Source organism: Bos javanicus, chromosome 19 (assembly GCF_032452875.1).
Source record: "Bos javanicus breed banteng chromosome 19, ARS-OSU_banteng_1.0, whole genome shotgun sequence".
Taxonomy (NCBI): domain Eukaryota; kingdom Metazoa; phylum Chordata; class Mammalia; order Artiodactyla; family Bovidae; genus Bos; species Bos javanicus.
Genome location: NC_083886.1, coordinates 49,253,028 through 49,272,969, shown reverse-complemented (window position 1 = coordinate 49,272,969; position 19,942 = coordinate 49,253,028). Strand labels below are relative to the sequence as shown.

The following is a 19,942-nucleotide window of genomic DNA, read 5'->3' as shown; positions in this document are numbered from 1 at the left end:
GATTTAAAACCACATATTAGCAAGTGACCACTGATAAAAGTGTCTGAGTACTGGTTGAAAATGAATACAATAGAATAAGCAGATGGGGATGGGGTGAGGTTTACTGAAAGAGCCTTCTTGGAGAGGAGTGGGAGGAGACCACTGTTCACTGAGCATCTTGGTGAGCTTGAAGCTTTGCAGAGGGTCCAATAGCCAGTTTGGAGCCATCCTTGGAGGGCAAGCACTCAATAGGGCATGCACCTTAGGCAAAGGTTGATGATGGAATCAGTGCAAGGGGCTGAGCTGGGAGGTGGGATAAATGATAAAGACCCTCAGATGCCATTTTGCACATCTAGATTTAACTGATGGACAACCAAGTTGTTAAGTAGTTAGACATGAAGGAAATATTCCAGTGAAAGAAACTTTACAGTGGAGGTCCAAAGAAAGAAACTTTACAACGGCGGGTGGGGGAGGGAGGACGGACAAGGAGGCTCAGTGAGAGTTTTGCTGGAGTCCAGGTGAGAGGCTTGGTTTCCTGGGCTGGTTGTACCTTTGCCATGCAGAGCCACAGTGCCTGATGCAGATCTCGTTGGCCACTGTGGCTGGGGGATGGGAGGGCTGCAAGTGTGGCCTCCTGGGGGGGGGTGCTGAGTTGTCCTGGCTGGCCCCATGTCGGGGGGGGGGGGATAGGCTGGCTGTGGAGGAAAGGTGGGGCTGTTTCTCATGGGCTCAGGGCATGGGGTGCTGAGCTCTGAGGAGAAATTTGGGCAGTGGGACACTCATTCACTCACTTCCTCACTCACTCAAACATTTTCCAAATCCCCACTGTGTGCCATGGCCTGTGCTGGCTACAGATGTTTCACTGTGTCCTGACCTTACAGAGCTGACAGCTAGTAATGGGGACAAATAAGGACATTACAGCAAGGCAAAGTAACAGCAGTGACGGAGACATCAAATGAGGGTGCTCTGGAGCCTGCGGTCAGAACAGAAAGTGCTCAGACTCTGCCAGAACTCAAGAAGACCTCTTGAAACCTGGACAGAGGTAGGCTCCATGGAGAGCTCGGCCCAGTCCTTCTGTACCCTGATCCCTGACTTCTGGGCTCAGATCTTTAATCTAGAGAGAGCCAGTCCCATCTCTTGGCCACCTTCCGGCTTGCTCAACTGCAGCCCTGATGCCTCCTCTGTGGTTTCTGGCTGTGATGTTACTTCCTCTCAAGGTTCCCCTAATTTCCGACAGACATTGATTTTCAGTCTCCCAGGGGGCCCCTGGGGCCTCAGTCCAAACTCAGTAAGTTCCCATACACTGGGTGTGGCACCCTTGTGTTAGACCCAGGCTGGAAAGAAAGGGCAAAGAGGGGCAGGAGCAGAGGCCTTCCCTTTCTCTTCCTAGGCTTGTCCCTAGAGCACTCATTCCCCAATGTCCTCCTTAAAGCTCTCCCTCCCCATCCTCCCCTCCTCCACTGAGCCTGGAAAGGTGCTGTTTGCCCTGTGCTCAATCCCCAGGGCAACAGGCCAGGCAGCAGGTGTGTGTGTGTTGAACAAGGCCATCTCTGGAGTGGAGTGGCTGGAGATGAGCTTTGTTTAAATATTAAAGAAGTCAATCATTAATCAAGCCTGGCTGGGTGCCCAGCTACCCACTGTCTGCATTTTGGAGGGCCTGGTCTGGGGCCGGGATGGGCCATGGGGCAGTTTATAAGGCTCCTTGCATCTCAGACAGCTGACAGGCAGCTTCTGGGGGCTGCGTTATGCAGCCCAACACAGTGCCGGCCAGTATACGGAGTTCAGCGCTCATGAACTGACAGGATGTATAAGGAGTGTCTGGTTCTACGTGCATGCATTTTCTGAAGGCACTGAAGCAGTGTCCTGTTTCTAACTATGGCAGATACTCCTTGGGTATTGCAGCCTCTGTCCAGCCCCACAGTAGAATTTCTGAAGAAAACATCATGTGAAGAACCAGTTTTGGGGTGAGGGGCTGGTTTGGAGGGATCCACTAAAACTATGGATCCTGAACCCCAGGAGAAGGAAGCTGGTCTGGAACCCAGGGCAGACATGGAATCACACAGTCACCCATGCACATGGCCTCACATACATGAGTTCACAAACGCACAACTGCCCATATACCCAGATCTGCCATGGTTGCACCCAATAGCAGTTGGGTGCTATTCAGGCAAGCAGTCCCCTCCTCCACCCCCTCTCCATTTGGCCACCCTCCTCCTTCCCCTAAACCTCACCAGTTGCAGTGGTGTCTAGTCCCAGCTCCCCCATTCATCTCTCATCCACGGAGGCTTCCTGTTGTGCTGTGTGAAAATCCAAATGATGAGGCCAATGGAGCACAGCATCAGGAGGAGGCAGAGGCCCAGCAGCATCCACTGTCTCTTGACAACTTGGTGGGGCTCCATCGCTATGCCCAGAAAGCAGGCTTTCGATGCTGGCTTGATGGCGCTGGCATCCTGTGATCTGGGGCTCTGTGACCGCGTGCTCTGTGACCAGGTGTCTTGTGTACTGGTGTCTTGGGTCAGTGAGCTTTTTTCCATGGTGTACAGCCTGCGGCCCAGCAGCAGGACTGCCAGTAACATGACAAAGCTCAGGGCCAGCAACGTCCACTGCCAGGATTTGACCTGGTCAGAGTTCAGCTCCATCCCCAGGAATGCTGCCCTGCTTGTTTCTCTTTCTGTGGAAGACACAGGAAACACACAGAGCAGGTGAAGCTGGGGAGGGTGCCTCATGGTGACCAGAGGGGATCTGATGGCCACAGACATTTTCCCCCAGCCTCTGGCACCTGCCTTCCAAAAGTGAGGGCCTTGCCCTGGAAGGAGGATAGGAAAGAGGAGAAGGAGGAGGAGGAGGAGCAGCGGATGGCACAGGTAGGGCCATGTACCCCATGGAGCCCAGCAGTGGCTCCATGCAGGGTCAAGAGGTAAAATGCCCACCCCGTGCTCAGATCCACCCTGCAGTCTAGCCGGACAGTGGGCAAGGAAGCCTCCGAGCCAGTGGCTGGGGCATGGGCTGTGGTCTTGGCTGAGGCTGTATCAGGTGCAGACAGGGTCACACTGCAAGATCCTTAATGGGCGAGGGGTGAAGGCTGAGCTGTGGTAGGGGCTGGCCCAGGGCAGGCTAGGGTCGGGCCTGGAGGTGAAACAGAGGTGGGATGAGGGTCAGATCATCAAACCTTCAAAGGAACAGCTGAAGTCTGGCCAGCCCAGTATCTCCCCCTGCCGCACGTTCTCAGTGACCAGCCAGTTCAGCAGGGGCTTGAAGTAGGTCATGAGGGCCTTTGTAGACACCTTGGTCTCCCCGGTCATCTTCTCCAGGACCTCCGGCCAGGGCTTGCTCGAGCCCAGCTTCAGGACATCCCTGGGAGGGTAAGTACGGCTGTGAGGGTGTGTGGGGGAATTGGCTGATGCTGCTGGGACCCCTCAGTATGCCCAACCCCACCTTTAGAGTCTGACTTTGCTAGCCAGACTCTCCCAACAGATGTTCAGCATAATGGATAAAATCACAAGCTCTGTATGGAAGAGGCCAACACAATACAGTAAAACAATTATCCTCCAGTTAAAAAAAAAAGAAAAAGAAATCTCAAACTTTGAAATAATACTAACCTGTGTTTGAATCCTGACTCTGTGACTCAGCTGTGGGACCCTGGGCTGGTACTTAACCTTTCTGAATCTCAATTTCCATATCCATAAAATGGAGAAAATAACAGTACCTACCTCTTAGGGTGGTTGTGTTGACCAAATAAACACAGTTCTGGGAGCATAATTAGGTAGGCAATAAATGTCTGATTACTATTATTATTATTACTAGTACTACCACCGTGAGGATTATTATTATCCTGGACTCAAATAAGCCTAAAGTCATGAAACACTCTTGCCCATGAGGTGCTCAGTGTCAGTAGAGAGACTGCTTTTCAGTCCCTTCCGGTCTCCCAGGGAGTGTTTGGGAGGATTAGTGAGATTGCAAGCGTGGGATGTGCTCTGTGCACTGCCTGCGGCACTGCAGAAATGTCAGCTGCCTCGAGGCTCATCAAGTGCTCCGTGGCAGGGGCTCTAGCCTTAGGCTTGGCCCATGCACTCAGGTAGGGGGACAGCTTGCGCTGCAGCCAGGGCTCCGGGCTCCTCCACCCCAGCGTCCCCTGCAGAGGCAGCAGAAGGTGTATGTGATACTTCTCAACCTGCTTCCCCGATCTGACCTGGAGAGAGGTGGGGCTGAGAGGCCCAGAGGCCTAGAGTATGAAATCTAGGCCATCAAGACTCAGGTTCAAGACCCAGCAGTGCTAGTTATAGGCTGCACAGCCACAGACGATCAACTTAACCTCTCTCAGCCTCAGCTCCTTCATCAGTAAAACCAGCCCCCATTAATTTCACTGTGGTGAGGATGAAGACACTCAATGGCAGCAAAGAGGGCTTTGTAGCTTGCAAAGTCTTATATACATTGCTTAATAAACAACTGGGAAAGAATAAGGTGGGGAAACTAAAGGTCAGTAGATCCATGCATGGCAGAGACCACTGGGGGAAAATGTAGTTAGGACCCTAGAGAAATGGAGGAGAAAAGTCATCAAGATAGAAAGGAAAAAACCAAACGAAATCCCATAACTACATTTAGGTAAGAGGATTTTATCAAGTGGCAGGTACTGCAGAAAAGGAAGGACCTGGTGGGGGAAAGTCTCAACCACTGAGAGTCTGCCTTCTCAGAAGTAGTCCTTCAGGCTGGGTGGGACAAGAGGTTTGACGCAGGCAGCACGTGAGACTTGCGAAGGTGACAACTGGGCACTGCCTGGAGCCCTCAACTCCAGGGTGGCAGAAATGGGCCCATGGACAGGATCAGGTCCTCGTGGCTGCTTGGGTGAGGCAGGGGAATTTGGGAACTTGGACCAAGGCCACTTCTACCTTCTATTCTCAATGGCACCAACCTGGAGGCTGCCCCAGGGAGATCACACTTAGGAAGATGAGTCGAAAGTAGCAAAATCAAGTTTTAAACTCGATTAGGGAAAAGAGCAGCCAAGAATCTTGCCCTTCCACTTCTCGCCTGCAAGCGCTTGCCTGCCCCATCCTTCCACAAAAGGCCTAGAGATGACTGGTGAGTCCTCGGCGTGCTTTGGTACCAAGTCAGACCCTGGGAGCCTTATATGTCCTGGGTGGAGAGGGGTAGGGAAATGAGAAAGACTGAGGTCAAATGTCTCACCGATCAAGTGGGATAAAGGCTCAGTCAAAAGTGAGTTGATGCTGGGCTTCCCTCATGGCTCACTGGTAAAGAATCTGCCTGCCAGTGCAAGAGACACGGGTTTGATCCCTGATCCGGGAAGATCCTCATGCGATGGAGCAACTAAGCCTGTGGGTCACAACTACTGAGCCCGTGCTCTAGGACACAGGAGCCACAACTACTGAGTCCGCGTGTCACATCTACTGAAGCTTGAGCACTAGAGCCCAGGCTCTGCTACGAAAGAAACCATGGCAATGAGAAGCCCAATCACCACAACTTCAGAGTAGCCCCTCGCTCCCCACAACAGGAGAAATAGCCTGAGCAGCAATGAAGACTCAGCACAGCCAAAAATATAAAATTATTAAAAAAAAAAAAACAAACTTAAGAGTTCTCTTGAAAATATCCAATGAATATTAAAATGTATTAAAAAAAAAAAAACGGAAGTCTGCTATTTCTTGTACTCCTGCATTGAGGGACAGAGTTCCCTCCTTGGTCCCCTAGCAAGACCTCCTTCCCCTCTTTGCACGTTCACCAAATCCCTTTCCTGCTGCAGCAGCTCCTTTCTTGGCGTACGGTTATGGGTTTATCCTGTGGCCCATTGCCCCCTGCTGGACACAGGGCAGGCTGGCACGTGCGCAGGTAAATGTTTGCTGAGTGAGTAAATGATGGGCAGCCAGAGACACGAACGCAGGGAGCCGAGAGGCCCCTTCTGTTCCACACATTCTGAGAAGCTCAAACCTGGGCAGTTGGCTAGAACAAATCCCAGGAGTATGAAAAGATGAAATAGCAAAAAGACTAGGGAGACAAGAAGGCATGTCAAGTGCAGCCCTCCTGGGAGCAAAGGCAAGGATTAGTCTCGCAACTCTGTCTGGCCTCGTGGGTACTGACAAGCTGCATGGTGGAATCACGAACGTGCTCATTACATTTCCAAAGGAGGCTAAATTATTGTGGATAATTATTAGGATACTAAATAGTGGCTTTGTTCATCCTCTGGGAAACCAGGAATAAACTCAACATGACCTTGACCGATTATGGTAATGGACCTACTGAAATCGGTTGAAATGCAATGAGAAAAAGATTATGTCAGTGGGGCGGGCTCCATATCCAGAGACTGGAGTGCTGATCCTGGGACCAGAGGACCCAGGTCTAGCTTCACCAGAACAGCATCCTTTATAACTGATGGAAGCAATAGGGTGGAAGATAATGTGTTCTGGAGTCACTTTGGGGTTCAAAGCATGATTCTGCCACTTCCTAGATCAGCAACATGAAATTATACTTCTCTGAGCTTCAGTTTCATCATTTATGAAATGTGGATAATAAAGTCCACTTTGCAAGTTATGAACTGCTAATGTGGAACACTGTAAGAGTGCTTGCTAGAGAGCCAGCCTGTGGAAGTAAAGGCTTCCAGCCCAGGTCAGCCTCTCACCCCACTCCAGGTTTCCTTCAGGGCCAGAAGCTTGCACCACAGAGGCAGGGATGGAAAGGATGGGCTAGACACCAAGAGCCAGGAAAAAAGACTGTGGGGAGGGGGTCAAAGTAGACCACAAGCTGATCAGAGTGGGCCAAGAGGCTGGTGCAAAAGCAGCCTGGATCAGCCCGGGAACTGGGTTCAGGCACCTCTGAGAAAAGACAGGCAAAGCAGAGTGCACCCCAGGGGGCATCAAGTGCTGCTGAGAAGCTAGGCAGGCACCTTGCAGGGAAAGAATAAGGGGATTCAGATGGAAGATGGAGGCAGAGGCGAGACCCCAACACTGGCTTCCCACCTGGGACAGTTCGATTTATTGACGACGTGAACAAGTGCGTGCATGCGTGTGTGTGCATGTTAGCAGGAGGGGCTAAACCATCTCTCTGACCACAGGGGCTACATAAGAGAAAACGTGCTTTGATTAACATAGGAGAGACCATGGTCTCTCAAACTCTGTAGTCTCTCATAGTCTGACAGAGGGAAGAACTTCCACTAGAACATAAGCTCTGCGCAGGGGACCTGGGGTGGAGCCAGGTGAGGAGAGGGGCCCAGGGCAGGCGTCCAGCAAGGTGGGGGGAGGACAAGGAAAGGGGGAGGGCACTCACTCCAGGAGCTTCCCAGCCTCCTTGGAGTTATAGATGTCACAGCGGTGCAGCGGCCCCATGTGGCCCGAGGCCTTGCAGAGTGCTTCATGGAACTGGAATTGGAGCACGAGGCTGAGAAAGTACCTGGGGAGAGAAGGCGAGGCCAGCTGGGGGTGTGGCGGGGTGGGCTCGGGTCAGCGGTTACCATCAGGTAGGCTGGCCCTGGGATGTTGCAGGGTCTCTGCTTCCTAACCTTCTGGACTCATGCGCCCCTTCCCCCCTCCTGCTCACTTCTCGGGACAGCAGACACGCTTTTCCATCACGCTGCCCTCCGCAGGGGAGCTCATGTGAAAGCTCAGTGTGCTCAGGACAAGGCCCTCAGGAGGGTGTGCTGTCCGACGGGAGGAGGTGGGGAGGCGTGCAGGGGGAGGACATTTGGGTCTGGGGCCTTCCTGAAAATCCTCCACCTGGGTCCTGTGTCCCCTAACCCCCACCCCCTAGGCCGGTTCTGCTGGAGTGGCCCAGACCTTACCGTATGTAGGGCAAGCTGGCAGAGATGTGGAACTTGGCGCCTGGATCAAAGTCCTCCTCTGTCCGAGGGATGGGAGGGCACAGGCCCTGGTACTTCAACCTGGGGGTGGTGTTAAATCGGGGGCTTGAAAGTGCCACCTGGTAAGATTTCCAGAGCCCTTTTCCTTCTGGAGCATTTGCACAGCTATCACAGTGACTTGGCATGAGGAGGACACTTAATGCATTTTATTGATTAAATAAATGAGTTGAAAACACAGGGGATTGGGAATCAGAGAATTAAACAATTACAGGAGTTAACATCAAGCACGTCCTCTCTGCAGGAACCATGCTGAGTTCTCCACACAGGCTCCCTCAACACTATCCTGGCTCTGGGGACACGGGAGGGAACGGGCTAGGCAGGGTCCCTGCTTTCCTCCTACTGATGGGGGATGGCCATGGACCAACCAACCAAGTGGTTTCATCTGATAAGAAGTGCTGAGAAGAAAACACAGCACCATCCCTGTGGTATGGAGGAAAAGCGAGGCCTAGAGATCAGGGAGTTGGTAGCAGGACACGGCGGAGTCGCAGGCAGACCCCGGTAACTGCTGGCTTTGCCCCTCTGAGCTGTGTGACTGTGGGAAAGTTGATTGTTACTGAGCCGGGCTGTAAAGTGTTGTCTGTGAAATGGGCATAACGAGAGCCATCTTTGGGGTGGATGAAGTCTATGGAAAAGCTTGTCGTTTCATGTCAGCCCACTGGAGCCCTGCACAGTCCTCATGGGGAAGCTCCTCTCTCATCCACGAGGTTCTGTTCAAGGGCCAGGGAGTCGCCCCCTCCCTCAGCCTCTGGTTTCCATCACTCAGTCCAGATGGCTGGTGGGGGTGCCCTTGAAGGGGGCACAAGGTCAAGACTCTGCCAATCCCCCCAGTGAGGTCCAGTCCTGAATTTGGGGTGGGAGTCAGAGGGTGAGAGGACAAAGGGAGGGGCAGCCTGCTCTGCCATCCCTGGGTGGCAGGGTGATGGCAGGCTGGGCACCTGTAAAGGTTCAAGTCAGCCTAAGGGCCTGATGCAGAACTTGTGGGCCCTTTGGGAGCACCTGTGGCTGGCAGACCTGAGCTGGTGGGTCTGAGGATTGGTGGAGAAGGGGAAGCCTTGCCCACGCGCAATTATTATCCAATCTAACAGCCAGGGGTCGGTGATGGGATGGACACGGGTGCCCCTCACTCAAGACTGATGCCGCCCGACTGCTGGGGGGCTCCTTCACTGCCAGTTCCGCCCACAGACAGGCCTGGGGACAGAGTAAGAGACAGGTGTGTGTGTCTGTGTATGTGTGTGTGTCGGGATAATAGGAAAGGGGGCAGTGGGCTTGCCCTTGTCATATAAAAACTCTCCACCAAAAGGAAAGAGCTCAGACCCCAAACACCCCCTCTGCTGGCCCCACTGGGAGGCAGAGAAGGGAGGGGAGGAGCAGGAAGGCCTGCCTGGTGGTCAGCATCCCATTCTTGGAGGGGCCCAAGTGCAACCACCATGCGAGCTTGCCGGCCTCCAGGGATCCCCCGAGGGGCTATGAGCCTGCTGAGTGCTGGAGCCAGATTCAACACAATCCCCCAAGACTCATGCTCCGGCCCTACCCACTTCAGCAGGGATGCTTTTGTCTGGTGACAACAGACGGCCAATGCCACCCCAGGGCTTCCCCATGGCCGCAGATTAGCAGCATCACACGCCCAGCTCTGCCCCCGGAGGTGAGACGGTGGTGCCCTTTGGTAGCAGGCGGTCCCCTTGAGGCTGCCCCCAAAGCCCACCCTAGTCCAGGCGTGGCCAGAGGGGCCCGAATGGCGATCCTCCCCACCTGAGGTTCCACCACTCCTGGTTGTACACATCCTTCTCGATGGTGCCGTCAAAGACCTTCCAGCGAAACAGGTCCATCAGGTAGGCGAAGGGGATGAAGGCGATCTTCTCCAGGGCAACGCTCATCAGGAAATTGACCTCCTCCTCTGGGGAAAGCAGTGGGGGCAGTCAGGAGGTGGCTCTGGTCCCGCCTCCCTTAGGCCTTGCCCAGGGTCCCCAGGCCTGGGATCCTCCTGGTCCCCATCACCTTTGTCCTGGTGCTGTTGGCTGAGCAGGCCTCTGTTGAGCAGGTGCTTGTGGGAAGAGGCTGAAAGGGTGACCACCGACCCCACGGCCTCCTCGAAGGCTGGGTTGGCGCCTGCGCGGAAGATCACCGAAAGGTTCTTGTATTGCAGGAAGTACTGGATGTGGCCCATCTGGTGGAAGATGGACAGCAGGTCTTCTATGGTCACTTCGGTGCACTTCTTTATCCTAGGGTTAAAGGGCAGGGGTCAAGGAGCATGGGGATGCCCTGGGAAAAGGAGACATTTCCCTATTCAGGCTCTGTAAAGGGACTGGGTGGTTGGGCTGGAGACCAGCAGGGCCTTGTGCTCTTGGTACTCCAGGTGGCACATCCGAGCAGCGGCCAGACGCGTGGCTTTCACACTCATCTCCCCCAGGTGGCCGGCTTCCCGCCCCCCACCCCCCGGCTGCCACCCCGCTGAGACAGGCAGACAGGTGGAGAGCAGAAGGAGCAGAGGAAGGGGGTGATACCAGCCGCAGGGTGAGCACCTGAAGTCCTTCCCGTTGTAGAAGTCCCAGGCGGACGCGTGGCACTCCACCTCCCGCCCGTCAGTTGGCCTTTCCATCATGGAGTTTTTCCAGAACTCAGGAGGGGTGGAAAGCAGCCCCATGGAGGTGAAGAATTTTTCAGCCTCTTGGAACATTTTCTCAGGCTTCCAGTGCTGTGGGGAAGAGGCAGAGTTTGGGGCCCCACCCGGGGGCTGTGGGGTGGGCAGGGCAGACCGGGGCCTGAACGCTGACCTGGCCTTGCATGATCTTCGTGATGTCCTCGGGGGGCTTCTCCGGGAAGGGCAGGGCCAGGTCTAAGATGTTGACCCAGGACTGAGCCCACATGTTCCCTGGAAGAGGAGGGGCAGGGTTAAGAGGAGGCGGGAGACCGTCTCTCCCCACCAACTGCGCGCCTGCTCGGGAGGCCTACTCCACCTGCCCGCCTCTGCTGCCAGCTGGGGCTTTACCCAGGACGTGGGCGGGGATGGGCCCCCTCAGGTCGATGAGCTCGGGCCCATAGAAGCGGTAGAGGGCCCTGCGCACGTAGGCATGCAGGTTCAGGTAGAGCGGCTGCAGCTCCTGGAACAGCTGCTCCAGGTCTTTCTGCAGCGTGTCGGACTCGTACTTGGACCTCCACAAGGCCCCCATGTCTTGGTAACCTAGGACAGGGGAGGGGGCTCAGGGGTGACCCCCACCCACCCTTCAGCCTGGCCTGGCTGGCAGGAAACCCAGGCACCTGCTAGGGAAGCCAACTGACCTCCTAGATCCTCAAGGTCTTTATCTGCCAAACAGGAAAAATACCCCCCACCAAGTCACCATCCGTAAAGGATGAGAGTGGGATGGACAGGCACTTAGCAAAGCACACACTGAGCATCCTCTGGGCCTGGGCAGACAGGGTCTGCTCCTCTCTCTCCACCTGGAGCCCCACCCACCCAGGCTGCCTTTCTTCAGATCCTCCCGAGGGCTTCTTGTTGCCTCGCTTGCTCCATCTTTCAGGCCTTGGATGAATGCCAGCAAGGCCCTCCCTGCCCACCTGGCTGAAACAGGGTCCCTTCTTCTCTCTCTGAAGCCCCATCCTTCTCAGCACTTATGGGTGGTGACTGGAAACGAGCGTCTGTCTCCCAGAGGCCTGTAAGCCCGGGGAAGGTGGACACCTTCCCTGTTTTTCCACCTGTGCATCCTCAGACCCTCTCCAGCAACGGCACACCCCAGGAGTAGTGCTCAGTTGCTGTTTGTGGATCCACACGGACGAGTGAGCCAGCTCTGCACTCCCCAGCGGCAGGACTCAGGGTTCCTGTCTCCAGGTCCTACCCAGACTTGGCTTCACCCTTCCCAGCACTGCCCTGAGCCCCCTGCAGGATGCAGTCTGCCCAGCTGGATGGGCTGGCAGGTGAGGGGTGAGGGGCCTCACCATTGAGCTTCGCAGCCTTGTTGCTGAGCTGCACGTAGCGCTCAAAGGTCATGCGGAGCTGGCGACCCACGGCGTCCCGCCAGCCCTGCCAGGCCCACAGCAGCTCCTTCTGGTCTCGGGAGGTGGCCATGACTTCTTCGAGGTCTGTACCCAGAAAAGGAGCCGAAGTGGGACCTCACTCCAGCCGGCCCCCTGCCCTGTCCCGCCGTGGGTAGCCCTCCCCAAGTGCAGCTGGGGCTGGGAGGAAGGTGGGAATCTGGAGGCTACTGGAACGGGCTGTGCTGAGACTCTGGGGTGGGCGGGGGTGGGCTTGGGTGCTCACCAGGCTCCAGGGGCAGGCAGGGCCCCTCATTCAGGCAGACCTGGGCCATGCTGTACGTGGTCTCCATGTAGGCCAGAATCTCGTTGTACTGGGGGGGACAGGTGTCACCCAGGGCAGGTCCGCAGCCATGGGCCCACCCCCAGCGCTAGTCCCACCAGCTGGGAGAGGCAGGCCTGGCCAAGGCATCGTCCCATCTTCCCACTAGCCTCTGCTCACCTCTCCCACCCACCCAGAGGAAGCTCTGGCTCTGCCTCCCCCAAACTCCTTCCAGCCCCAGGCGGCTCCCCACCCGGCAGCCTGCCCACCCCTGAGGTGGGGAGCATGTGCCTGGAGACCTGGGGGCTCGTCCATCACCTCCCGGAGCTCCTCCTTGGGCAGGGCCGCCTTGTCTACGTTCAGCAGCTTACTCAGCATGCGCTTCACGTCCGAGTCCTGGAAGTTGGCGATCTTAAACATGCGGGCCCGCGTGCCAAAGTACAGTGTGTGCTGGGACTTCTCCACGTCCTTGTACAGCTGGAAGGACGGTCACCATGTTTGTCATGTGAGGGTGAAGGAGAGGGTGAGGGCGTCACATGGAACTCCAGGGCCCAGCCCCACAACCTCCTTCCAAAGCCCCTTTAAAGGGTTTGGAGTCATTGAAACTTTGCCAAAAGCATGAAGGGAGGGAACCTGCCCCCTACAGGCAAGCAGGTGATATTTACAAGAGGAAAGAAGCTAGAGGTTCTAGCCCAGACAGCTTTCAGGGCTCCAGGAGGCCTGGAGCCTGACGTCTGTTCCGACATGTGCTTTGGGGCTTCCCTCTCTCATCTAGCTCTGGAAGAGTGGCAAAAGGTGTGATTCCTTGGCCCCCCAGCACCCCTGCACTGTGACTCCTGAGAAGAACAAAGGGAGAAGGGGCAGGGGCGGAAGTGGTGCCACACCATCTCCTCTTGATTTTTCTTTGTGATGTTGGTGACATAGTTCCAGGCGGCCGCCATGAACTGGTTCCATACAACCTGGGCTGTTCGCTCGTAAAACTCCAGGAAGGCCTTTGCCACAGTCTCATTGTAGAGCTGGTCTGCAGAGAAGGAGATGGGCGTCAATTGTCCTGGGAGGGGCCTGCCCCTGCCTGGTCCCTGGGTCTGATCCCACGCTCCTTCGGGTCCCAGCCCCACCTGAGTCCTGGTCACCCTGAGCCACGGCACAACAGAAGAGCACAAGGAGGGAAGGGCCAGGGCAAGTCCATCTTGTTCCCATGACCAAAAGAACAGCAGAGCCGGAGGAGGCTGTGGCCCAATCACGGTCCAGCTCCATATTGTGACATCAGGGGCTAAAGGGTCAGCCGTGGAATGTCAGAAAGGAAAGGCCCCACCTAACTTCTGGCCCAACTGTCCCCATTTTACAGGTGAGGAGACTGAGGTCTAGAATGGTCTAGCAGTACCACCTTCACACCAGGTCAGTGGCAGAGCCAAAAGGACAACCAGGGCTCTTAATGTCTAGACCAGAGCTTGTTCCACTCTTCTTGGTCACTTCTCCCTGGCGTTGGAGCCACCCTTGATCTTGACCAGGGATTGATGAACCCCCTCCCTCCACAGGCTGGCATTACTTCTGAGCAGGTGAGTGGGAGGATGGATGAATGCACAGACGGAAGGAAAAGACCTCTCTGGGTCTCTGGATTCTGGAAGCACAGTTGTCTTTCTATGTTCTTCTGACTTGACCGCTTATGTTCACGTTTTTTGGCCTTTTTCTCTCTTGAGGGAAGTATGATCGACCCGGGGCTCCTCCTCTCTTTCACTGTCCTTACACCTGTTTCCCAAGGGAGAGCCCTAGACCATGAGTTTGCTGTCAGGAGGCACAGAAGGTAAGGGGCCATCTACCAGGATGAAGAAAAAAAAAAGTACTTTTTGGTTGCTTGGTTATTATTTGGTTACTATTATCCTCACGCTATACATGTCACCCTCTGGACTTATTTATCTTGCAACAGGAAGTTTATACTTTTTGACTGCCTTCACTCATTTCACCCACCCACCCTTGCCTCTGGCATTCACCATCTCTATATCTATGAGTTCAATTTTGTTTTGTTTTGTTTGGGGGTGTTTTTTTTTTTTTTTTTTACTGTTATTGTTGTTGTGTGAGCTCAGTTGCTCAGTCATGTCTGACTCTTTGCGACCCTAGGGACTGTAGCCCCTCAGGCTAGTCCATATGGACTGTAGCTCCTCCAGCTATGGGCAAGAATACTGGGGTGGGTTGCCATTTCCTCCTCCAGGGTATCTTCTCACTCAGGGATTGAACCCACATCTCCTGTGTCTCCTTCCTTGCAGGCAGATTCTTTACTGCTGAGCCACTGGGCAGGCTTTTGTATTTTAGATTCTGCATATAAATGAGATCGTACAGTATTTGCCCTTCTCTGTCTGACCTATTTCACTTAGCATAATGCTCTGAAGTTCCATCCATGTTGTTGCAAATGGCAAGCTTGCCTTCTTTTACATGGCAGAATAGTATTCCTGTGCATGTACATACACATGTGTGTGTGTGTGTGTTACACTTTTAATTTCCATCAGTGGACACTTAGGCTGTTTCCATATCTCAGCTATTGTAAATAATGCTGCAATGAACATGGGAGTGCAGATATCAAGACTATAATTTCATTTTCTTTGGATACATACCCAGGAGTGGAATTGCTGTATTATATGGTAGTTCTTCAGGCACTCTATCAGATCTAATCCCTTGCATCTATTTGTTACTTCCACTGTGTAATCGTAAGGTATTTGATTTAGGTCATACCTGAATGGTCTAGTGGTTTTCCCTATTTTTTTTAAGTCTGAATTTGGCAATAAGGGGTTCATGATCTGAGCCACAGTCAGCTCCTGGTCTTGTTTTTGCTGACTGTATAGAGCTTCTCCATCTTTGGCTGCAGAGAATATAATCAATCTGATTTCAGTGTAGACCATCTGGTGATGTCCATGTGTAGAGTCTTCTCTTGTGTTGTTGGAAGAGGGTGTTTGCTATGACCAATGTGTTCTCTTGGCAAAACTCTATTAGCCTTTGCCCTACCTCATTGTGTACTCCAAGGCCAAATTTGCCTGTTACTCCAGGTGTTTCTTGACTCCCTACATTTGCATTCCAGTCCCCTATAAGGAAAACGACATCTTTTTGGGGTGTTAGTTCTAGAAGGTCTTGTAAGTCTTCACAGAACCATTCAACATCAGCTTTTTCAGCATTACTGGTAGTGATATTGAATGATTTGCCTTGGAAACGAACAGAGATCATTCTGTTGTTTTTGAGATTGCATCCAAGTACTGCATTTCAGACTCTTGTCGACTATGATGGCTACTCCATTTCTTCTAAAGGATTCTTGCCCACAGTAGTAGAACTGTGAACTTCCAGATGTTCAAGCTGGATTTAGAAAAGGCAGAGGAACCACAGATCAAATTGCCAACATCCATTGGATCATTGAAAAAGCAAGAGAGTTCTAGAAAAATATCTACTTCTGCTTCATTAACTATGCCAAAGCCTTTGTGTGGACCACAACAAAGTCTGGAAAATTCTTAAAGAGATGAGAATACCAGACCACCTGACCTGCCTCTTGAGAAATCTGTATGCAGTTCAGGAAGCAACAGTTAGAACTGGACATGGAACAACAGACTGGTTCCAAATAGGGAAAGGAGTACGTTAAGGCCATATATTGTCACCCTGCTTATTTAACTTATATGCAGAGTACATTATGAGAAATGCTGGGTTGGATGAAGCACAAGCTGGAATCAAGATTGCCAGGAGAAATATCTATAACCTTTGATATGCAGATGACACCACCCTTATGGCAGAAAGCAAAGAACTAAAAGAGCCTCTCGATGAAAGTGAAAGAAGAGAGTGAAAAAGTTGGCTTAAAACTCAACATTCAGAAAACTAAGATCATGGCATCTGGTCCCATCACTTCATGGCAAATAGATGGAGAAACAGTGGAAACAGTGACAGACTTTATTTTGGGGGGCTCCAAAATCACTGCAGCCATGAAATTAAAAGACACTTGCTCCTTGGAAGAAAAGCTATGACCAACCTAGACAGCATACAAGAAAGCAGAGACATCAGTTTGCCGACAAAGGTCTGTCTAGTCAAAGCTATTGTTTTTCCAATAGTCATGTATGGATGTGAGAGTTGGACTATAAAGCCGAGCACTGAAGAATTGATGCTTTTGAACTGTGGTGTTGGAGAATACTCTTGAGAGTCCCTTGGACTGCAAGGAGATCCAACCAGTCCATCCTAAAGGAAATCAGTTCTGAATATTCATTGGAAGGACTGATGCTGAAGCTGAAACTCCAATACTTTGGCCACCTGATGAGAAGAACTGATTCATTGGAAAAGATCCTGATGCTGGGAAAGATTGAAAGCGGGAGAAGGGGACAACAGAGGATAAGATAGTTGGATGGCATCACCGACTCAGTGGACATGAGTTTGAGTAAACTTCGGGAGTTGCCGATGGACAGGGAGGCCTAGCATGCTCCATTCCATGCGGTCACAAAGAGTTGGACACGACTGAACTGAACTGAGTAACTGAACTGAACTGAATTGAACTGATGGTAGGCTATTTTAAATTTTTTTTGAGAAACCTCCATACCGTTTTCCAAGTAGCTGCACCAATTTACATTCTCACCAACAGTGCACAAGGGTTCCCTTTTCTTCATTTCCTTGCTCTCACTTAACAGTTCTTGTCTTTTTTGATAATAGCCATTCTAAGAGGTGGAGGTGATGTCTCATTGTGGTTTTGATTTGCATTTCCTTGATGACTAGTGAGGTTGTGTAACTTTTCATGTACTTCTTGGCCATCAGTAAATCTTCTTTGGAAAAAAGTCTATTCAGATCCTTGCCCATTTTTAAATCAAATTTTTCCTGTAGTTGTTTGGACTTCTATGAATTCTTCATGTATGTTTAATATTTAACCCTTTATCAGATAGTATACGATTTGCAAATATTTTCTCTGAGTCTGGGAGTTGCCTTTTCATTTTGTTGGTGGCTTCTTTTGCTGTGCATCAGCTTTGTAGTTTGATGTAGAATCATTTGTTGATTTTTGCTTTTGTTGCCTTTTTTAGTGTCAAATTAAAAAAAAATCTTGGCTAAGACTGATGTCTAGGAGCTTACTCTCTGTATTTTCTTCTAGGATTTTTATGGTTCCAGGCCTTACTTTGAAGCCTTTAATCCACTTTGAGTTGATTTTTGTCTGTGGTATAAGACAGGGGTCCAGTTTCATTCTTTTGCACGTGGCCATCCAGTTTTCTCAACACCACTTACTGAAGACACTATCCTTCCCTCATTGTATATTCTTGACTTTTCTGTCATAAACATATTGACCATATATGTGTGGGGTTATTTCTGGGCTTTCTATTCTGTTCCATTGATCTATGTGTCTGTTTTTATGTCAGTACCAAACTGTTGTGTTTGTTGAAGCTTTGTAATAAAGTTTGAAATCAGGAAGTGTGATGTCTCCAGCTTAGTTCTTCTTTCTCGAGGTTGCTTTGGCTATTTGGGGTCAAATATAGTATTTTTAAAAATGCAAAATACAGAGCTGAGATGGAAAGCAAGGAAAGGGACTATTCAGATGCCTGGGAGACAAGGAGGGCTCATGCAGCAGTGAGTGGGAGCCCATGTGAGCAATCAAAGTGCATCCATGCGCAAAGGGCTGCAGCATCAGCGCCCACCTGAGAATAGTCAGCCACAGTGGAAGTAATGCCTCCATCAGGGGAGCCAGCAGATGGCTACTTTTCTAAAAGGACTCTGCAAGAAACAACCATGAAACCAACCCTGAGGACACCTTCACAACCTGCTGTGTGCCTGGGTAGGGCTCCCCTGTGGAAGGCTATTCCAGTGAAGATGGCTCATAGGTCAAGAATACCATGTACAAGAGGAAATCCAACGCAGTTAGTGTTAGTAATGACCTCCACCACTAAGCACTGTACAGGGGCTAGGGACCTTTTGAGGGCTTTTGGGATATGAATCCTCACAACAAACTACGAGGCAGGTACTGTGATCAATACATCCAGTTTATAGATGAGGAAAAGGAGGGACAGAGAGGTTGGGAAACTTGCTTATAGTCACACAGCTAGCAAACAGTGGAGGTGGGACTCAAATCCACATAGCTCGGCTGCAGAGTCTGTGCTAAACTCCAGACACAGGCATGGATTAGACCACAGCCAAGGAAGGACAGGCATTAGGGAAATCTGAAAGGGACTTAACTAGGCTTCACACCATCTGCAAAAATAAACTCAAAATGGATTACAGACCTAAACATAAGAACGCAGACTGTAAAACTCTTTGAAGAAATCATAGCGGAAAAGCTTCATGAACATTGGATTTGACAATAATTTCTTGGATATGCTACTAAAAGCATAGGCAACAAAAGAAAAAACAGACAAGCTGGGCCTCATGAAAATTAAGAGCCTTTGCACATCAAAGGACACGAACAACAGAGTAAAAAGGCAAGCAACAGGACTGGAGAAAATACTTGCAAATCCTAGATCTGATAAGTGACTAATAGCCAGAATATATAAAGAGCTCCCCAAACTCAACAGTGAAGAAACAACCAAGCCAATTCAAGGATGGGCAAAGGACTTCACTAGATATCTTTCTAAAGATTATCTCTAAATGGATCATAAGTACTTGAGAAGATGTCCAATACCACTAATCATTAGGGAAATACAAATCAAAATCTGAGATACCACTAGGATGGCTGTTACCAAAAAAATTCCAAAAAACAAAACACAGAAAACATCAAGTGATGGCTAACACATGCAGAAATTGGAACATTTGTGCACTGCTGCTGGTACTAAAATGGTGCAGCCATTGTGGAAAAGAGTATAGAATTACTTTGTGACCCAGGAATTTCAATTTGGGATGTGTACCCAAGAGAAGGGGACTCGAATAGATACGGTGATGGCTGCACAGTAATTGAATATACTCAATGCCACTGAACTGTATACTTCAAAACGGTTAAAATGGGGATTTCCCTGGCAGTCCAGTGGTTAAGACTCTGTGCTTCCAGTGCAGGGGGTATGGGTCTGATCCCTGGGCGGGGAACTAAGATCCCACATGCTGTGTCAAGCCCCGCCACCCCCCAAAAAAGGTCAGATGGTAAATGCTCGGTATATATTACAGCAATTTTTTAAAAATGCAGGTTTTTAAAAGTATAAGAGAAGGAACAGGATCTGTGAAGTAAGAATAAACTTTTGTGAAGACACTGGAGGTCTAGAACTAATAGAAGTGAAAAAAAAAAAGTATGGTTATTAAATTGGAAAAGTAGTCATCTCAATGCACAGGCTAAGACACAGCCAGGGAAATCACTTGGAGCACAGGACAGAGAGAGGGATGAGAAATATGAGCGGGAATGAGGAGACATAGAGAACAAAATAGGAGGCTCCCAGCAGGGCCTGGCAGGAGTCCCGGAGAAGAGACTGAAGAGGACGAGGAGATGACAGCTGAACGTCTCCAGAACTTAAGGCAGCCCAGGCCTGGAGGTGAACGAGCCCACTGCACTCCCAGTGGGAGGACATCCGATAGTACAGGAAGGAATCGTGAAGAATGTCTATCCAGCTCGCAGTGAGCTGCTCTGGGCGGTTTTCTCCATCTCTTCAGGGAGGGGCTGGTCTAACTTTGCCCTTCCAGCTCTCTTGGGCTGAGACTCGAGGGGATGCTTGAAGTGGGAGGCAGTTATGAAGCAATCTTTATCAGGAGATGATGATCAGGAAACTAGACACCAGGAATTTCTACATTATCTCATCCGACCAATTGCAGCAATCATGAGAGGGTTCATAAGAACTATCATAGGAACCATCTCACAGGCATGAAATTGGAGGCTCAAAAAATGGAATTAAGTTGCTCAAGGT

General features: G+C 51.2%; 1 protein-coding gene across 4 annotated transcripts; it reads right to left on the bottom strand.

Annotated features, from left to right (window-relative positions):
- Nucleotides 1-83: 83 nt before the first annotated feature.
- On the bottom strand, nucleotides 84-13,397 carry LOC133232622 (angiotensin-converting enzyme-like protein Ace3). 4 transcript variants are annotated; one of them, XM_061392303.1, is made up of 15 exons: nucleotides 13,244-13,397; nucleotides 13,010-13,146; nucleotides 12,444-12,602; nucleotides 12,090-12,177; nucleotides 11,768-11,911; nucleotides 10,824-11,015; nucleotides 10,609-10,706; nucleotides 10,357-10,529; nucleotides 9,833-10,056; nucleotides 9,587-9,731; nucleotides 7,760-7,858; nucleotides 7,249-7,371; nucleotides 3,149-3,333; nucleotides 2,211-2,650; nucleotides 84-282 (listed from the first exon to the last, which is right to left on the bottom strand). In XM_061392303.1, the coding sequence occupies exons 1-14, from the start codon at nucleotides 13,380-13,382 to the stop codon at nucleotides 2,226-2,228; spliced, it is 2,331 nt and encodes a 776-aa protein (XP_061248287.1). In that variant the 5' UTR covers nucleotides 13,383-13,397; the 3' UTR covers nucleotides 84-282; nucleotides 2,211-2,225. The 4 variants fall into 4 exon arrangements, with proteins under 4 accessions (XP_061248287.1, XP_061248288.1, XP_061248289.1 ...); XM_061392304.1 differs by having other exon boundaries at nucleotides 84-240; XM_061392305.1 differs by lacking the exon at nucleotides 10,824-11,015.
- Nucleotides 13,398-19,942: the final 6,545 nt, after the last annotated feature.